General features: G+C 44.9%; 1 protein-coding gene across 1 annotated transcript in view; it reads left to right on the forward strand.

Moving 5' to 3' along the window:
• The first annotated feature begins 803 nt into the window (after positions 1–803).
• LOC126481848 (hematopoietically-expressed homeobox protein HHEX) overlaps positions 804–19,398 on the forward strand; it is a 160,955-nt gene continuing 142,360 nt past the window's right edge. The window contains exon 1 of the mRNA XM_050105808.1: positions 804–1,254. Coding sequence (XP_049961765.1) covers positions 804–1,254 — 451 coding nt within the window. The remainder of the gene's footprint in view (positions 1,255–19,398) is intronic.

The following is a 19,398-nucleotide window of genomic DNA, read 5'->3' on the forward strand; positions in this document are numbered from 1 at the left end:
CTGCGAACCTTGCAGAATTAGCACTCCTGAAAGAAAGGATATTGCGGAGACATGGGTTAGCTACAGCCTAGGGGATGTTTCCAGAATGAGATTTTCACTCTGCATCGGAGTGTGCGCTGATATAGGCAAAGGACCCGAGTTCGAGTTTCGGCCCGGCACACACAGTTTTAATCTGCCAGGAAGTTTCATATCAGCGCACACTCCGCTGCAGAGTGAAAATCTCATTCTGGAATTTTTTGTTTGTTTATAAATACATTTTGCACATCGGAAGACCCTAGCACACCGCTACCGGAGCCACAGTAAAATGGCCCATTGGTCGACTGTAGGCAGGCTACTCTACTGTTTTGACTTCTCCAACCGTGTGTGACAGTTAATTCCTTATGACTACCCCTCGTAACTGATAACTGCTACGAGAGAGCACAGTTGACACGTATATTAACATGTAATATTGTACCCCTGTACGTTATGGGATTTCTTTTGGTTTATAAAAGGCGTATTCCACCTGTCACTAGCTGGTTAGATCGCTGACGAACACCTGTTGCGTCCGCGTTCCGGCAGCACGGCGGCGGGAGGAGCGAGTAGCGGCAGCTGCGGCTGCGTTACCGGCCGGGCGGCAGCAGCTCGCAGCCGCGGGACTTCCCCCACCACGGCGGCGGGGAGGCGGTCCGCATCTCCGCGAGGAATGCGCTATCAAAAGGCGGCGATGATGTTTTGGCGTATCTTATCGGCCAGCCGGCCGGTCTGCGCCGCGGCGGGGAAACGCCGCACCACGCCACGCCGCGTCCTCATCTCGCAGTGCGACGATGGCGGGCGGCGTGTGCAGCGGCCCGCGGGCCAAGGCCTCCTTCCTCATCGACGACATCCTGCAGACGCGCTCGCCCGCCGCCGACTCCTGCGGCGACGACGACTCCGCGGACGCCGACGGCGAGCGCCTCGACGTCGTCTCCGTCGACTCGGCGGCGTCCGCGTCGGCGTCGGCGTCGCCGTCCCCGTCGCCGTGCGACCTGCGGCAGGCGCCGCCCCCTCCCGTCCCCGCCTCCACGCTGCAGAGGTACGGCAGCTGCTGGCCGGAAAGGCCGCTGCCGCTCTACCACCATCCCCAGCCGCCGCCGGCCGCCGGGGCGCCGCCCCCGCACGTGTACGCCCCTGCGCACAGCTACTGCCTCCCGTACGCCGCCGCCGCCACCGCCCACCTGTTGGACCCAACGGCTGCCGCTGCCGCAGCTGCTGCAGCGGCCGCTGCTGTCTATAAAGGTATGTTCAACTGCTGTGCGGCCACTCTTCACCAGTACCGCATCGACAACTATTTCACACCCTATCTCGAAAACACGATCTACACTCAAAGGTAAAGATTGCCCTTACCAGCATCTCTAGTCTGTACGGGGAGGAGGAGTGGCGACAGCTAAAATGGACATGAGCGTCTGCTTCGGGCGTCTAACGTAGTAGTCAGGGAACCCAATTTAGTATACTTCTCTATGGCAACACTTCACTGTTTCCAGCTCTGTCTACAACTGAAGAGTGGAAATGTCAAATGTTCTAACGAGGAGACCGTACAACCCCCCTCCCCCTCGGATTTGATTCATATTGACTGGATCTGCAGGGCACGACTGCAACTTCTACTGGAAGACACAACGCTCGAGCGTTTCCGGGGAAATACAGTTCGAAATATATACAGGGTGAGTCACCTAACATTACCGCTGGATGTATTTTGTAGACCACATCAAATATTGGCGAATCGATTCCACAGACCGAATGTGAGGAGAGGGGCTAGTGTAATTGGTTAATACAAACCATAAAAAAATTCACTGAAGTATGTTTTTTAACACAAACCTACGTTTTTTTAAATGGAACCCCGATAGTTTTGTTAGCACATCTGAACATATAAACAAATACGTAATCAGTGCCGTTTGTTGCATTGTAAAAAGTTAATTACATCCGGAGATATTGTAACCTAAAGTTGACGCTTGAATACCACTCCTCCGCTGTTCGATCGTGTGTATCGGAGAGCACCGAATTATGTAGGGATCCAAAGGGAACGGTGATGGACCTTAGGTACAGAAGAGACTGGAACAGCACATTACGTCCACATGCTAACACCTTTTTATTGGTCTTTTTCACTCACGCACATGTACATTACCATTAGGGGTGAGGTACACGTACACACGTGGTTTCCGTTTTCAATTACGTAGTGGAATAGAGTGTGTCCCGACATGTCAGGCCAATAGTTGTTCAATGTGGTGGCCATCATTTGCTGCACACAATTGCAATCTCTGGCGTAATGAATGTCGTACACGCCGCAGTAAATCTGGTATAATGTCGCCGCAGGCTGCCACAATACGTTGTTTCATATCCTCTGGGGTTGTAGGCACATCACGGTACACATTCCCCTTTAATGTACCCCACAGAAAGAAGTCCAGAGGTGTAAGATCAGGAGAACGGGCTGGCCAATTTATGCGTCCTCCACGTCCTATGGTGATGTACATGTGCGTCAGTGAAAAAGACCAATAAAAAGGTGTTAGCATGTGGACGTAATGTGCTGTTCCAGTCTCTTCTGTACCTAAGGTCCATCACCGTTCCCTTTGGATCCCTACGTAATTCGGTGCTCTCCGATACACACGATCGAACAGCGGAGGAGTGGTACTCAAGAGTCAGCTTTAGGTTACAATATCTCCGGATGTAATTAACATTTTACAAAGCAACAAACGGCACTGATTACGTATTTGTATATATGTTCAGATGTGCTAACAAAACTAACGGGGTTCCATTAAAGAAAACGTAGGTTTGTGTTAAAAAACATACTTCCGTGCATTTTTGTATGGTTGTACTGAACAATTACACTAGCCCCTCTCCTCACGTTCGGTATGTGGAATCGGTTCGTCAGTATTTGATGTGGTTTACGAAATATATCCAGCGGTAACGTTAGGTGACTCACCCTGTATATATGGATCACGGGGCCCCACATTCGATTCCCGGCCGGGGTGGGGATTTTCTCTGCCCAGGGACTCGGTGTTGGTGTTGTCCTCATCATTTCATCATCATTCGTTACAGTGGATGGACTAGACTGAGTACAAATTGGACTGTGTAAAAATTAGGACTTTGTACGGGCGCTGATGGCCGCGCAGTTGAGCGCGCCACAAACCAGACATCATCACAGTCCAGCTTGTTAACGGTTGGCTAAGGGAGCGCAACTTTTACGGATCTAATATCCTTGCCTTAAAAGCTGTCATTACAGAATGATTTATTTATTATTTTCATAGGCTTTATCCTGAAAAAAGAGAAAACACTTTTCGTAATGAGACTGCAAAAAAATTATTACACACGTACCTTCAATCAAATCAGAATAGTTATTTTATTTATATCATTTTGTCTACGTATGTGGCAAGTATAATGCGTAACCTATGTAAAATTGTACGATGAACGATGATATTGATCATAGAAATATGGGAAGCAATAATTACTGCGACACACAACACTTGTAATAAACGCCGAACCTATGCAGGTGCATGAATTTTTCAGTGTGTCTGTTACACAACAAACTTGGATTACATTCATAAGTGACACTCGGTTATCACAAGATTTCGCAGCGTACCACGCACATCTGTTGTTAGAAATACGTGGGAATGAAGTTAAAAAAAATGGTATTGGAAGCGTGTTTCGAGCCACAGACCTTGCGCTTCTGAAACTAAGCACTTACTCGGTTGGCTGCGGAATCCTTGATTAAAGCGAAATACGAAGTATACTAAACACGTGTAAAACGTTTGAGAGTTGTGTCTTCCTACTTACAAACCTGTCGAAGTCCTAGTAGTGCCCAACGCACCCTGTCAATACGAATCCGATCGGTGGCGGGAATCTCGTACGGTCCCCTTGTAAGTGCCAAATCTTACCTGTGTTAGGAGAATCAACCTCTCTTTGCACGTAACTTATTTCTATCCACATATTTAGAAGGTGTTCTGATACCACAGTATTGTGTTACTCATCCCATTGCTGCAGAAATGTAACACAAATTAGAAAATAAATAATTTACTAAGAATGTTCCAGTGCCACTCCAGGAAACTGACTGTTTCTAAGCACCAATTAGCAAGTTTGTCTTTCAAGAGTCATTAACACTGAAGCACTACGTTTTATTTTTGGTAATGCAATTATCCTAATACAGCAGTAACATTTGAAGCACCAGAACTCCAGTCAACAAAAGCCATTACTCATATATTTTTAAACTTTTAAGAGAAAATAACAGAATTAAATTCAAGGGGAAAATCTTTCAATATTGACTTCTGTTCCTCCCACAACTCCATACTTGAGATAAGAAGTAGCAAAATTGTAAAATTCGCTGTAACGTTGAGGCAAAAATGACAGCATCATCAAGGAGTCTTTCTGTTTTGAAACTGATAAACATGACAGCTCTTCAGATTAAGTTAGCCGTTGCATATGTCAGCTATGATGTTTCTTCTTTTTACAATATTTATCTTTTTCCATTGTCCTGAATCTTTAATAGCTATTTGAGATAGATGATTATGAGACATTTTGATCATATCGTTTTTTACTTTTTTCTGCTTTTGATGCCCAAATTAAGTCCTTCCATTACAAAGATGTTTTATTTACACAAACAAAAGTTTACATGCACTCTGCTCACTACATAAACTGCTCACCATTTAAATTGAGGGGACCTTGACGCATGGCGCTTGGAACTCCAATGGGAAAAGTTGCTTAGCACAAACACCACGCTCCATCTAACAATGACGGCGTGAAACATTTTTTGCGTGATACAGCACATGTAACAGGCGTAGGGAGTTACAACAGACTGCCGAATACACAACAGCACTGAAAACTCGTTTTGTGAAAAAATGGCATTTAATACGTTTGGCATTATCACTTTTCAGTTGTTTTAAATCAAGCCGTTTCGGTACCGCCAGTAACGTTTTGCTCTGCCACCTGTTGGGCCTCGTTTTCACCGTACGGAGTGTAGAGCCTGATATGTGATTTGTGATGAAAGTGAACTTATCGCCCTAAATAACTGGTAATAGCAAAGTGTTTATATCAGGGTAGACTCACAAATCGCATTTTGTTTTTCTGCTGTTTTATCCCCAAGATAGTTTCAGTTATAATTTCGCCATCATCAGTGGATTTCTCTTGATTCCAGAGAAAAGACGAGACGTAGTTTATTACACAGCGCAATTCCGTAATTTTAAATGTTATTGCGATTAGTTGTATCCTCATGTTCCAGTTAGATACCTTTTCTGTTTCCCTTCCTTACGTTTCGGATCGTTATTAGCCTGCTTTTTCTCCTCGTGCAGTATGTCGTGTGCAACACGAGCCCTTATTGTAGGCGTTATTTTATTTTTAACCTAAAATAAAATTTGTGTTATGAAACAGCGAGTTCAAGAGGTAGTCGTAGCATAACATCGTAAATTCACTCAGTATTATGACATGTAAGATGAAGGAACAGCGAAAGGTATCTACTGAAACATCAGCATACAATTAATCACAACAGCGCATACCCATATTTTATGTACTTACAAGATTAAGAAAAAAAGTCGCTGATGAAAACGGACTTACCACCATAAGTACCTGTAAAACGAAGTGTTTATATCAGAGTAGACTCACGAATGCATTTTGTTTTTGTGCTGAGGTATGCTAAAATGGGAAAGAGCTTAAGAAATATACAATGATTATCCAGTGCCCATACAACACGTTTTAGAACAGTACATTCCATCTGATGATGATGAAACAAATTATGTCTAATCTCGACAGATGTTTTGGCAGTAGCTGTAACTAACGTGATTAAAAGATTTAACGCAGATACTTTTGAGTTCGAAGACGTGCGTCACGTATCTCGCAGTGCAAGCAGGAAAGCAATCCCCGGCGAACCGTCTTAGTGAACACGACTGATGGCCCCCTTTTAAAGTCACTGAATTTAGCGACGGAGAAAAGGAAAGCAGAGCGTCAGTACCGACGGAGGAAGAAATGGGACGCGCTCACTTAAGTCCGTGATTGTACATGCTTGTAGACTGTCGGCGCAGGTTCGAATCCCCCCTTGGACATGAGTGTGTGTGTTTGTCCTTAGGATAATTTAGGTTAAGTAGTGTGTAAGCGTAGGGACTGATGACCCTAGCAGTTAAATCCCATAAGATTTCACACACATTTGCACATTTGAAAAAGCTTGTAGACTGTCACGTTCACCAATATAAGCTACTCATTGAACAACAACTAATACTGCTACCAGTTTCATCTGTCACAAACTGTGAAAGAGTTCCAGCGTGCATAACATATGACCTGGCCCATTGACTTTTTTTGTTACCACTGTAATAAAATCGTACATCTAATATTTTAAAATTTGAACTCGGTATTTTTGTTGTTACAATCTTCAGTTCTAAGACTGGTTTGATGTAGCTCTCCACTTTAGTCTCTTCTGTGGCAGTATGGGGATGGTTTTCTATCGACTGACATCTTACACCTTACGATTTTCTGTGTGATCGACACTGTTAGTACTTTTTTGCACTCAATTGGCAGCTTATCTTGGTCAATATGGTGACCTAACTTACAAGACTTGATAATTATGAAATAAATAGGATTGGAATATTTATCACTAATTATGTAGAAGTAAAGTGTCCTCAATCAGCTTTTCGTTGACGATATGTACAAATCTGTTACTAGTTGACAATTACTACTTTACTATGAAGGATAAAAAGGTTCTACCAAAACTTAATAGCTTTCGTGTTCCCAAGATTCAGACTTCTAGACGGACAAAGCGATTCTAACGAAATTTATTGTGTCTAGCGAACTTCGTCTGGATTATGATGAAAATGACAATGATGAAGGTGATGACGACGATAATGATGTTGATGATGATGACGAAGATGAGTGCTGGTGATGGGTTTTAGACGTTCAACAGTGCGGTTGTCAGTGCTCCCGCTTAATTAATCTAAGAAGGGTGCTGTAAAAATATTGAAATAGAGTTGTGTCGCTGAGACGCAAGGTGGGGTCTGCGCCGCGAGCAGTGAACCACAGCTGCGGTGTAAGCAGAGAGCGGTAAGGCCACCCGCTATCCACGTTTTACGGCGAACGCCCAATGAAGCGTGCGTCATCCCAGCGAGCAGTCGCTCTGACTCACAGCACAGCTTTCTGCTTCCACGAACATACGAGGAGCCGATTAATCGCATTAAATTCTGAACGCAGTGACGCCTTTTTCTGCAGCGAGCGAATTTGTTTCTGCTGGTTATCCATTACACAACGGTTGTCAGAAAGTCTGTAGCACACCGCATATAAGATTAGTTCTCATTGAGAACAAACATTGTTATCGAAAACACTTTGGTTATTTTTTATCACAATTACTTCTCATTTGTAAGCAGTCCTCACTTTCTGTTTTACTTACAGTGACAAGCAATAAAATTAGACACGAGTATTGATTATCGTGAACCACACCCTGTCGTTCAGATAACAACGTTGACGACGCGTCACATGGATTCCAGGAGACACCTGAAACATCGTAGAGCCACTTAACAGGCACAATTCACAGAGACTCTCCTGAGTCCAAGACGCGCAGGCGTCACTCGATGGCGTACCAGGTAAATTTAGTGAAATGGTAATCCCATCCACTTCCCCGAATAAAATGAGGAAAGTCATAATCTCTCTCAAAAGTATAAGCTGATGCGGACTCAGTAGTACTTTGAGCAAAATTCTAAAGAGCTGTTGTCACGTAGGAAGTATATTCCTATCTGAAAAATGTAGTGTATCCCGAGACTTTTTCCTGAGAGATTAAATGAAAGCACTGTGTAACAAAGGTGATAAGAGTGATATCAATAATTAATGACGTGTTTCATTGCTGACGTCATGTTCAAAAACTGGGTGCTGGGGTTTTAATGGCCAAAAGAGTACAATTTGCAAACAATTCATCTGAACAGCATAAAACTGCATCAAAAAGCAAACACGGTACAATCATCAAAAGCAGCTCCTCTTTATGTGTAAGTGCAACGTCATATCTCATAACGGTAGTGATAGCACGAAAGACATAGGTGTGAACCAGAGTAGTTGTGACACGGCTCCACCTTGTCATCTTGTTTGAGGTTATCCCTATCAGATACGTGAATGCCGTATCCGGTGTTACCGGTGAGACCAAGATCCGTCAAGCTGTAACATTTTCCCCTACTGCGGTTCCGCAAACGGCGTTTCCTCAGACCGGAACATTGTGCTGTTTTCCGCTCTCGCGCACTCTATCACCAAATCAGCAGTATTCAGATCATCTAGTGAAAAAAAAAGAATAATAATATTTCTCACAATCAATAACAATGCTCACGTACTACTAGCGATGGAAACCTAGCTGAAGCCAGATGTTAATCTCAGTGAAATCACCTTGCTATCCAGGGTGTGCTAACGGGTACCGTAGACGCGGAATGAATGAAGATTTGTGAGTTGTGTTCAGTGAACGATGACGTCATTGGAGATCTTGCACAACCTCAGAGACAACGAAGATAGGAGTGGTATCAGCCGTGTTCTTTTAAGGAAACTGTACCTATACTTGCATTAATAGATCTACTGAGAAAGGTAACCCAAAAACTGAACAGCCGGATGGAGATCTGTATCACGCTCCTCCCAAAAGCGAACCCATTGACTTAATCAGTTCGAGAGCTCGCTCGGCTGTACAAACGGCCAATCTTGTTGAATGTGTAGGGTCGCCATCAGGGTGAAAAATAGATGTTCAAATGTGTGTGAAATCTTATGGGACTTAACTGCTAAGGTCATCAGTCCCTGAGCTTACACACTACTTAACCTAAATTACCCTAAGGACAAACACACACACCCATGCCCGAGGGAGGATTCGAACCTCCGCCGGGACCAGCCGCAAAGTCCATGACTGCAGCGCCTAGACCGCTCGGCTAATCCCGCGAGGCGTGAAAAATAGAGCAATGACGATGAAGCCGCTACTAGTCCATGGGTGTTGGGCATACCTACCTCGTATTTTCTTTTCTTTGCTGCCACATAAAGTGACAAACCTTATTTAACAAAGTCGGGATCCATTGGATGCCTGTGAACGCAGTGAACGTTAAACATCAAAACTGAAGGAAGGACAGCGGTGAGTCACAAAATGCATAATTTATTGCAATCTAGATTTCGACATGAACATGATCATGTTCGGAGCTAAAATACAAAACAGATAGAATCAAAATGAGGTACAAAATATATATGTTCCACAGTTACAGAAATCCATAAGAATGGGAACATACCAATAACGTACCATTACCAAAGAGTCATATAGGTCCCAATGTGTCAGAGCGTAACACATAATAAAATGACACTAGAATGATTAGGACATTGTCACACTAGCACATTCTTCTTCAAATATTCTTAAGGAAACAAAAAAGTTATTAAAACGTTTATAATGGTGTCTTTTGTGACAGACAGGAATGTGAGTGGCTATAATGTATATTTGTCACAATATTTTGGGTTCTCTATTATGAAGCTCTTCAGATAATCCCCACGCTTAAGTGCTAACCCAGAGAAGCCACTTCATGACCTCTATGACCCGATTTTAATGCTGTTTTACTTCACCCTACGTTTTTTATGTCTTACAATGTTTTGTTCCTTTCGACATACATTAAGTCAAACATGTTGTATGAAGCCTTTGTAAACGGGTTTTAATCCAAAGGTCTTATTGTTAAATTTTCTGTGCTTTTGTCGCAATATAACCCTGTATGTCCTTTACGACCTTGTATTGTATTGAACTGGGGACCTAGAAACGACGGAGTGGCTTCGTCCGCGCCGTAGCCCCACAACAGGCTACAGCAGTCCACTCACACCACCGCCGCCCCACACCGAACCCAGGGTTATTGTGAGGTTCGGCCCCCAGTGGACCCCCCTCCCCACCCACCTCCGTCGGGAACGTCTCACACCAGACGATGGTACACTAAATGTTGGCGTGGTAGAGTAATTATGGTGTACGCGTGCGTGGAGACAGTGTTTGCGCAGCAATCACCGACATAATGTAACTGAGCTGGAATAAGGGGCAGCCGCCCGCATTCGCCGAGGCAGATGGAAAACCGCCTTAAAAACCATCCACAGACTGGTCGGCACACCGGACCTCGACACTAATCCTCCGGGCGGATTCGTGCCGGGGACCGGGACGCCTTCCCGCCGGGAAAGCAGTGCGTTAGATCGCACGGCTAACCGGGCGGGCCCCACTTTACGACCTTACATACATATAAATTCTGCTACTAGTTTTTATGAAACTACATAGTCTCTGCGTAATTTCCATATCCCAGATACACCGTATTATAACTTCCCTTTACCGATTAACGTACTACTAAAAATATTTTTTTATTGTATACTCCAACAGAGGACACTGTAGGTCTTAGATAACGTATATTCATGCCGTCTGCTCTGTAATTAAGGAACGGCATCAGTTTTGTGTCTGCCATCCAAAGGCTATGCATATGTTATGCTTTCACACGTTGGCACCTATATGACTCTTTCGTAATGGTATGTTATTGCTGTGTTCCCAGTTATATAGATTCCAGTAACTGTGTTATATACATGTTTTGTACCCTGTACTTGTTTCTACCTGTTTTGTATTTTAGCACCGATGATGACTATGCTACAGCCGAAATATAGATCTGCAGTAAATTCTGGATTTTGCAATTAATTGCTGTTCCTCCTTCAGTTTAAATCTTATTTAGTTCACTTGTCAACTCAGAATATATACGGCTCACGATGTTAGAGATTGACCATATACACTTTTTGTTACACATGTCCACCAATGTACGTGTGCGTGAGATGGCTGTTGATACCAGAATGAAAACCTGGTCATGCAGAAATGTTGTTGAGGCACATCTATATTCTCCTACCACATGACAATAGCTTAAAAGCCGATAAAGGTCTGTACTCGATGTTAATAATTTTTTTAAGTTTGGCAAACAGTTAATTGTCACTCTGGGACACCTTCAACAAATTCGTAGAGCCTGTGGAATCCAGCGTAGAGAAAACTATTCATAATATCGCAAATGCCATACTAAATGGTAAAGCTCGAAATCTGTCCTTTAAAAAGCAGAAGGAAGTTACTAGAACAACACTAATTGTCTAATCGAAGCAAAAAAATGGTTCAAATTGCTCTGAGAACTATGTGACTTAACATCTGTGGTCATCAGTCCCCTAGAAATTAGAACTACTTAAACCTAACTAACCTAAGGACATCACACACATCCATGCCCGAGGCAGGATTCGAACCTGCGACCGTAGCAGTCGTCGAAGTAAAAGGCACGAATTAATACAAACTCCACATATTTTTGCATATAATAAGAAATGAAACAGAGTCAGTCGTGTTACCATGAGATCCTCTATAATGGTTTTGAATTAAAATTATTTCTTCTTCTGCAAAAAATCTGCGTTATTTAGAGTCATATGATACGACACTATTTTCATTTCTCATTTGGACTGTTCTTGTTTTACGTCCTTCGCCATTTTTCTCGTTCAGAGCTCTGTGTTTCGGATATGATTGTCAGTGTTTGCAGGTCCTCTACAGCTCTTTGGACAGATTGTTCCTATGTTCTCCATGTCTTCCTTTTAGCCTTTCCATGTATTACCAGTTCCATGTATTAACGATAGTATTTCGTCATTCAAAATTTTAAGATTGCCAAAATGGTCACCCTGTCTATTTCTGTGTCACTTTCAAAAATACCCATCTTTTTCCTCTTCTAAACATGTTGAGTATGTGTTCTAATTTCGCTACTCTGCCAAGTCTTCTTACCACCCCTCTCTCTAAAACTATTTTTTTCCAGTTATCCACGCAAATTTTAGTGTCATACAGCACAACTCCCTTAATTATCATGTGATCTATGCTTATCGTTATCTCTACGTAATTTGCTCTAGCAAACACTCTTTAATAGTTGTGCTGCACTTCGTCCTTGATTAACTCGACGTCTTACACTTTTCTTATACACCTTTCATTTATTAAATATACATCCTAGACTCTTTAATTTCGCAAAGATATTCACTTAAGAAACCATAGTTTTCCCTTCATCTTCTGCAAATAAATGTACTTTGATCTCAAGGCCGAACTTCAGTTTCTTTTCTATTCTTCCCCCCAGGGGGCTCATGGTTCTTTCATGAGTTTGTGCGTGGCGCACACGTGGCCCCAATCTATTTCAGCCCTTTCTTTCTTATCTGGCAGCATTTGCTTCACCCTGCCCCCCTCCTTGCCTCTTCTCGCTCTATCTGTGTTGCCCTCTCCTTTCCCTCGCTTGGTGTTCTGATTTATATTGCTTACAGTGTTGTTCCATCTTCCTACTCTTTTTCATCCTTTTTGGCGTTTAAGTCCCTGTTTGAGGTTTGACCTCCACTTCCAAATTTTCTGTTTTTAGTGTGAGCCATTTGCGGAAGAATTCCCTCACTTGCGTCTAAGGCGTGGATTCCTGTCCCCCCTTCCCCCCTTCCTTCCTGTCTTCCTTCCCCACTGTAGCCCCACTCCACCCTACTAGGTCACCAGCACGTGTAGCCATCCCTGTGGTGGGGCTGTTACGTGTCCATCTGGCTGAGCCCCTGACAACACAGGGATCACACTACTGATACCTGAACTGTTCGCTCCCTATGTATGCGGAGGATTTGGTTTGTTGTCTTGGTTGGTTGTCTTCCTGGAGAAATGGAACTCCCAGCAACGGCCGCTGTGCCAGGTGGCCCTCACTGTGCCTAGTGGCACCATGGGAAGAGCCCCTGATAGGACTGGGTGGTATCAGGACGAATGCTTGGAGCATGAAGCGTATCAAACAGCAGAAATCTGGCCGTTCTCAGCGATGGGAGGAGGGCCAGGCTCGCCAACTTGGGATGAAACACTTTTCCCACTAGCTCGTTTGTAATAGGACGGAAGGGGACACATTCACCGCCACAAATCCGTTTTTGTGGAGAATATCGAGGACAAGTTTGGTGAAGTGAAGTATCTCAGTAAGATGCGGCCAAGCTCCCTGTTGAGCAAAGTTTCTCCTGCCGCCCAATGTGCAGCTCTTTGTTCTTTTGATCGTCTTGGCAATGTCCAAGTGTCTGTTGCCCCTCACCAATGAACATGGTCTGGGGAGTAATCTTTCATAGGGGCCTCATGCTGCAAACTGATGAGAAACTCCAGGCTAATCTGGAGCGACGCAGCATTCATTTTTTCGACATGTGCAGAAGGGTCGCAAAGACAACCGCACCAATACTGGCGCCTACATTCTGGCTTTTGAGGAGGATATCATCACAGAGGTCAAGGTTGTGTGCTACAGATGTGACATGAAGCCATACGTCCCACCACCCATGAGGTGCTTTCGATGCTTGCGTTTCGAGCATATGTCTTCTCGTTGTATGGCAGACCCTCTGTGTGGTGACTGTGGACCCCACTTCATGAGGGAAGCACCTGTGTTCTGCCACCTGTTTGTGTCAGTTGTCATGACTGTCACTCCCCTCACTCGTCGGATTGCCCAGCTTACAAGAGAAAAGATCCAAGAGTACAAGTCTCTGGATCGCCTGTCTTATGCTTAGGCCCCCCAAAAATATGAGAGACTCCATCTAGTGTTATTTTCTTCAACTTTGGCCTCTATTAGATCCTTCCCCCTCGTACCTCTCTTCCTTACTCCAGCCCCATCCCCCCTCCCCTCCCCTCCCCTTCAACTCCCATGACCTCCTCTCCAAGGGCCGCCCCCCTTCTTTGGCACTTGCCACCCTGATGGGTCTCCCCTCCCCTCCGCCTGGGACCCCTTTCCCTGGCGTTCCCAGACCGGAAGCCTGCTACCACAACTCGGCCACGAGATGCATCATCTATGCACCTGAGGTCGCCCTCTCTCTTTCGGTTCGAGATCTTGCAGGTGCCTGTACTACAACTGTGCACTGCCCTCATCCACCTTCAAAAGAGAAGAAGAAGAAACTCAAGTCCCAAGAAAAGGCGACCCTGCAGTGCCCCCAGAGGTGTCATCCCCCCCCCCCCCCCTCACAATCCTGAGCCTGACATCTTATTTATGGATGTCACCCCATCTTTGTCGGTGACAAGCACTGACTGAGTGACATGACCTCCTCCCAACTCCTTTATGTCTAATCTGGACTCTCGCCACAGGATCATCCAGTGGACTTGCAACGGATACTATCGTCACCTACCGGAAATATGTCCTGTTTCTTTCTATTCCGCGTTCTGCCTTACTCTTCAAGAAACGCGCTTGTGTGACGACCACTCTTCAAAGGTTCTGTGGTTATCAGGCTTTCTGTCAGAACCGCGCCAGCAATGGTGTATCATCTGGCGGGGTCTGCACTTTGGTTCGCTCCAGTGTCTCGTTTGTAGCTGGATCTCCCTGCGTTCCAACCTGGAAGCAACAGTGGTTAGAGTGCCAAACGAATCTGGCAATGTCTACGTCCCTCCAGGTAGGCCACTTCCTTATGTTGAACTGTCTACCTTAATACAGCAACTCCCGCCTCCGTTTCCCCTCCTCGGAGCCTTCAACGCCCACCACCAACTGTGAGGGGAATGCCATTTCAGCAGGTGGTGCTCTTCAAATTGACCAACTTCTTACAGACTTCTATCTGTGTCTCATGAATGACAGTTCCCCTACCCATTTCAGTCCCGCTCATGGCACCTTTACTGCTATCTGTCTCACTGTCCCCTCTCCTGATCTCGTGGCTCCCCTACATTGGTCATCCCATGACGATCTTTGCACTTACCGGTGATTATATCGCTTCCCTGTTGCTGCCAGGCAGACAGGCCCCCGCGTTGAGCATTCTGCAGGACAATTGGCCTTTATATACATCTCCTGTGTACTTCGACACCTCCTCTCCAATTGCACTAATGCGGCCATGCAACTCTACCACTATTCTTCACGCTACTGGCATTGCTGTGCCCCCTATCCACAGGTTCCCTTCGCCGTTGACTGGTACTGTGGTGAATCAAGGATGTAGCATTTGATTTTATCCGTACTGGATAAAATGTCGTGTTTGATTATGTGGTGTGTGGTATCAACGAAGACGCACGGGCGGTTTACGACGATAGAGGAGAGAGCCATGTGGTTAGATGTTGAACACCATTGGTGACACCATTTTAGAGTTTTTTATATTTTGACGACTATGTGGAGATGCACCTTGGAAGACACGGCCGCAACAAGGGAAGTAGCCACGATGTTTTAATTTTATTATCAATTTTATTGTGCCTGGTGCATGTACCATTTTAGCGAGTTTTAACAGGTCCTTTTACTTTTTATTATTCTGATGATGGAAGCTTGACTTCTGAAACGCGTCAATCTTAGTGTTTTACATTACAAACAAGTGGTTGAGCCGATATATTTTTTAACATTAACAAGGATGTAGCAGTCGCTATCCAGGACCACCAACAGGCGCTGCAGTGATTTAAACGACACCCTTCACAGACCAACCTCCTAACTTTATAAGCTTCTCCTTGTTAAGGCTCGTTACCATATTAGGTAGAGTAGAAAGGAATGCTGGGAGCGCTATGTTTCCTCCCTGGGGACGTATGCCTCTCCATCACAGGTTTCTCCCTGCCTCTGTAGCCTTCTGGGCCACCAGCGACAGTTAATTGTTCAGGGTCTTAACATCCAAGATGCTCTGTGCACTGATCCATTGGTCCTAGCAGAACACCTCGTGACACACTTTTCGATGGCATCATAGTCCTCTTCCTGTCCCGCAAACTTTCCCCAGCAGAAAAGCTATGTTGAACAGACCTCCCTTCTGTTTCAACCCACACCACGCTGAATCCTATAATGAACCCTTCACTGAATGGGTATTCTTGCAGACTCTTTTCATGTGACACATCCCCAGGCCCAGATTCTATCCATAAGCATATGATCCAACACTTGGACATTACCCAGAGGCAACATCTCCTCAGGATCTTTACCATATCTGGCTCACAGGTGCTTTCCCGATGCATTGGCGGGACAGTATACTTATCCCTGTCCTTGAGCCTGGGAAGACTCCAACGTCTCTCCACAGCTACCACCCGATTAGCCTGACGAATGTAATTTGTGAACAGCTCGAGAGGATGGTTTGCTCCAGAGTTACGTTGGGTACTCGAATCTTGGGGCCTTTTGTCCCCATATCGGTGTGGCTTCTGGGAAGGACGACCTCCAATTGACCCTTAACTCAGATTGGAGACAGCAATCTGACAAGGTTTTACTACCTGCCAGCAGCTTATCGTGGTCGTCTTTGACCAATATAAAGCATATATCACGGCTTGGCGCCATCAAATTTTAGTTACCCACCGTGACCGGAACGTCAGTGGCCCCCTTATGACTTTTATCTGCGAGTTTTTATCTCACCGGCCCTTTTGGGTTGTATTTGCCACTTCACTCAGCGCCTTCAGATCAGGAGAACGGTATCCCAAGGTATTCTGCGTTAAGCGTCACACTCTTTCTCATAGCCATCAATGGGCTTGTAAACTCTGTTGGATCTGTGGTTACCCTGGCGTTGTACGTCGACGATTTTTGCATTCAGTGCAGCTCCCACTCGATAGCATCTGCTGAGCGCCAACTCCAAGGCGCCATCCATTAGGCCTCTGCGTGGGTCATCTCCCATGGCTTCTAGTTTTCTCCCTCCAAAACGCGGGTTGTTCATCTTTGTCATCGACTCACAGCACAGCGCGATCCAGAACTTTATTTAGGCGACCAGCTCCTCGATGTTGTAGAGCAATCCCATTCCTTGGGACTTACTTTTTGTAAAAAGCTGATGTGGCTACCCCATATCCACCACATAAAGACTACATGCATACAGAAGCTTAATACTGTCCGCCTCATGGCCCGCACATCTTGGGGTGCACACCATGCCAATCTTCTCCATCTTTGCCATGCTCTGGTCTTGTCCAGTCTAGATGATGGTAGTCAGGCATATGGCTCAGTGGCTCCCTGTTCACCGTTCTGGGGTGAATATGGCTGTTGGTGCCTGTCCCATTCGCCCTCTACAAATACGGCGGAGCAAACTCCTGGTTTCTTACGCAATCGCCATTCGCCAATTCCCTGATCGTCCCTTGTACCCTGTCCTGTGTGAAATGAGGGATGTCTTCATCTTAATAACCGCCCACGGGTGGGTATGCCAGTTGGAATGCATCTCACTTCCTCCTGTCAGGATTTCCACTTCCACTCACACTCACTGGAATGCGCCCCGTGTATTCCCCCCCCCCCCCCCCCCCCCCAAATTGGATGGAGCCTAGGCCACTGATTAGAACCGACCTATTCCATAGTCTTAAGGTCTCTGTCGGTCGCTCCTATGGTTTTTCGGTGTCTTGTACGTGCCATCCTCGCACAGTTCCAGGGTACCGCCATCTTCTACACTGATGGTTCTAAGACGACAGATAAGCCGCAATATGCTTTCATGTCTCCTACTGGCTCAGAAAACCATTTATTCCCAGGTTCATGTAGTGTGTTCACAGCAGAGCTCCTGGCCATTCACAGAGTTCTCTATTTTGTTTCAGAGGCCTCCTTCCACAGTGTTTTAATTTGTACCGACTCAATGAGCAGCCTGCAGGCTATAGACCAATGCTACTCACGTCGCCATTTGGTCTTTGCTACACACGATCTCTACTCTGCCCTTGAAAGTGCCGCCTGCTCAGTTATCTTTCTGTAGATCCCAATAATGTGGGCATCCCAGGGAATGTACTGGCTGACCATGTGACCATGTGGCTAGAGAAACAGATATTTACTCCCATTCACTTTCATGATTCCAGCTGCAGATATGCGGATACACGCAAAATCTCTCTTTGCCCAAATATAGAATGACGTATGGTGCACTGCTGCTTGCAGTAATAAACTCCGCACAATCAAGGAGTCTACTCACGTCTTATGCTGTCTCTGCATTAGTCATACCAGGCTCACTCATTGTTTCCTCTTGAGTAACGAACCATCCCCAGAATGTGGTTGTGGAACCACGCCGATGGTATTCTCTTGTTTTGGTCCTTCGTCCTAAGTATCGTCTTCCAGATCCCTTAAATTTAATATTGACAGATGATGCATGGATGGTTGAACTGGTCCTCAGTTTCCTCCGTGAAAGTGGTTTTATTTTCAGACATAAGGTTTTGCTTTACTCCTGTAGCCGCGGCAGGGTGGTTGTGGTTGTGGCCTGTCTTCATGTTTTCTCGGTCTGGGACCGATGACCACTCCCCCTTTCAAAGACCATTCTATTATGCCTCTGTTTACACAATTTTTAGATTTAGACTACCCTTTTATACCTTTTACGGTGTGTGTTTTAAATTCCTCGTTTTATAATTTGACTGCTCTCCACTTTTAGCAGACCCTCTCTCTACCGTGTGTAACTCTGCAATCGCGAGACTGATGACCTCGCCGTTTAGTCCCACACTCCCTCGATCAATCAATCGATCAATCATGATGGTGTCATTTGCGATTGTGACTACTCAGCTATGCTTTCTTTGTTTTTTTTCCTTAAAGAAAAGAAAAATGTTAGAAGTACGAATACAATCGATCAAATTCCATTTAATTGTCAAAACCAGTTTCTAATGGTGGCAAAGATTTTATTTGAAACGAATTGATGAAACTTCTTTTCATTCGGCAATCTTTCTCAACATTCCTCCTCTATATTTCAGAGGAGACTGTAAGTTGATATAAAACACAAAAAAAGCGACGTACCACGAAGGAATTATCCGACTGGGACGGAAATCAGTAGATGTGATGAAAATGTACAGACCAGCAAACGATTACAATTTCATAAAAATTGGAAGATTTATTCAAGAGAAAGAGAGCTTCACAAGGTGAGTAAGTCAATAACGAGTTGGTCCGCCTCTGGCCCTTATGCAAGCCGTTATTAGCTTAGCAGTGATAGACAGAGTTGATGGATGTCCTTCCGAGGGAAACGAACTAAGGCCTCCTGCATGGTAGTCAGCCCCGCTGACCACTCAACTACAGAGACGGGCCTGTCTTACAACAGTTTGAATAATCCACACAAGACGAGCCGACTCCATTCGTCAGGTACTGGATGTCCACTCTGCCCAACTCCCTGGCTAAGTCCCCACAGACGATGGACGTACTGTGACATCAGAATAATGAAAAACCTTAAAACCTAGACCTAATAGTTTAACAAAAAACGAATAGTGCGACCTCCTTCATGAACTCTAAAGACAATGAAGTATTTAAAAATTAATTAAACATCAATAACCATGAATGAAAGTGCTTTATCTTAATTAATGTAATCTATAGAGTGATTAACCCACAGGAAATACCCGGCAAAACAAATGAGATTACAGTTTCTGTTTTAGGAAAACACAAATTATGATCGATCGGTTTGAGAAGCTGAAAAACACGCAGCACAATTAATGAAGTACTAATTTTAAACCCTAGGAAAACACAAGATAAAGTTAATTCGTTTCTCAAGCTTCAAATCATAGAATATATCTCAATTAACCCAAATTCACAGGCTTGTGCTATAACCACAAGCACGACAGTGCCA

The sequence above is a fragment of the Schistocerca serialis genome, chromosome 5 (genome assembly GCF_023864345.2).
Source record: "Schistocerca serialis cubense isolate TAMUIC-IGC-003099 chromosome 5, iqSchSeri2.2, whole genome shotgun sequence".
In the NCBI taxonomy this organism is placed as follows: Eukaryota; Metazoa; Arthropoda; class Insecta; order Orthoptera; family Acrididae; genus Schistocerca; species Schistocerca serialis.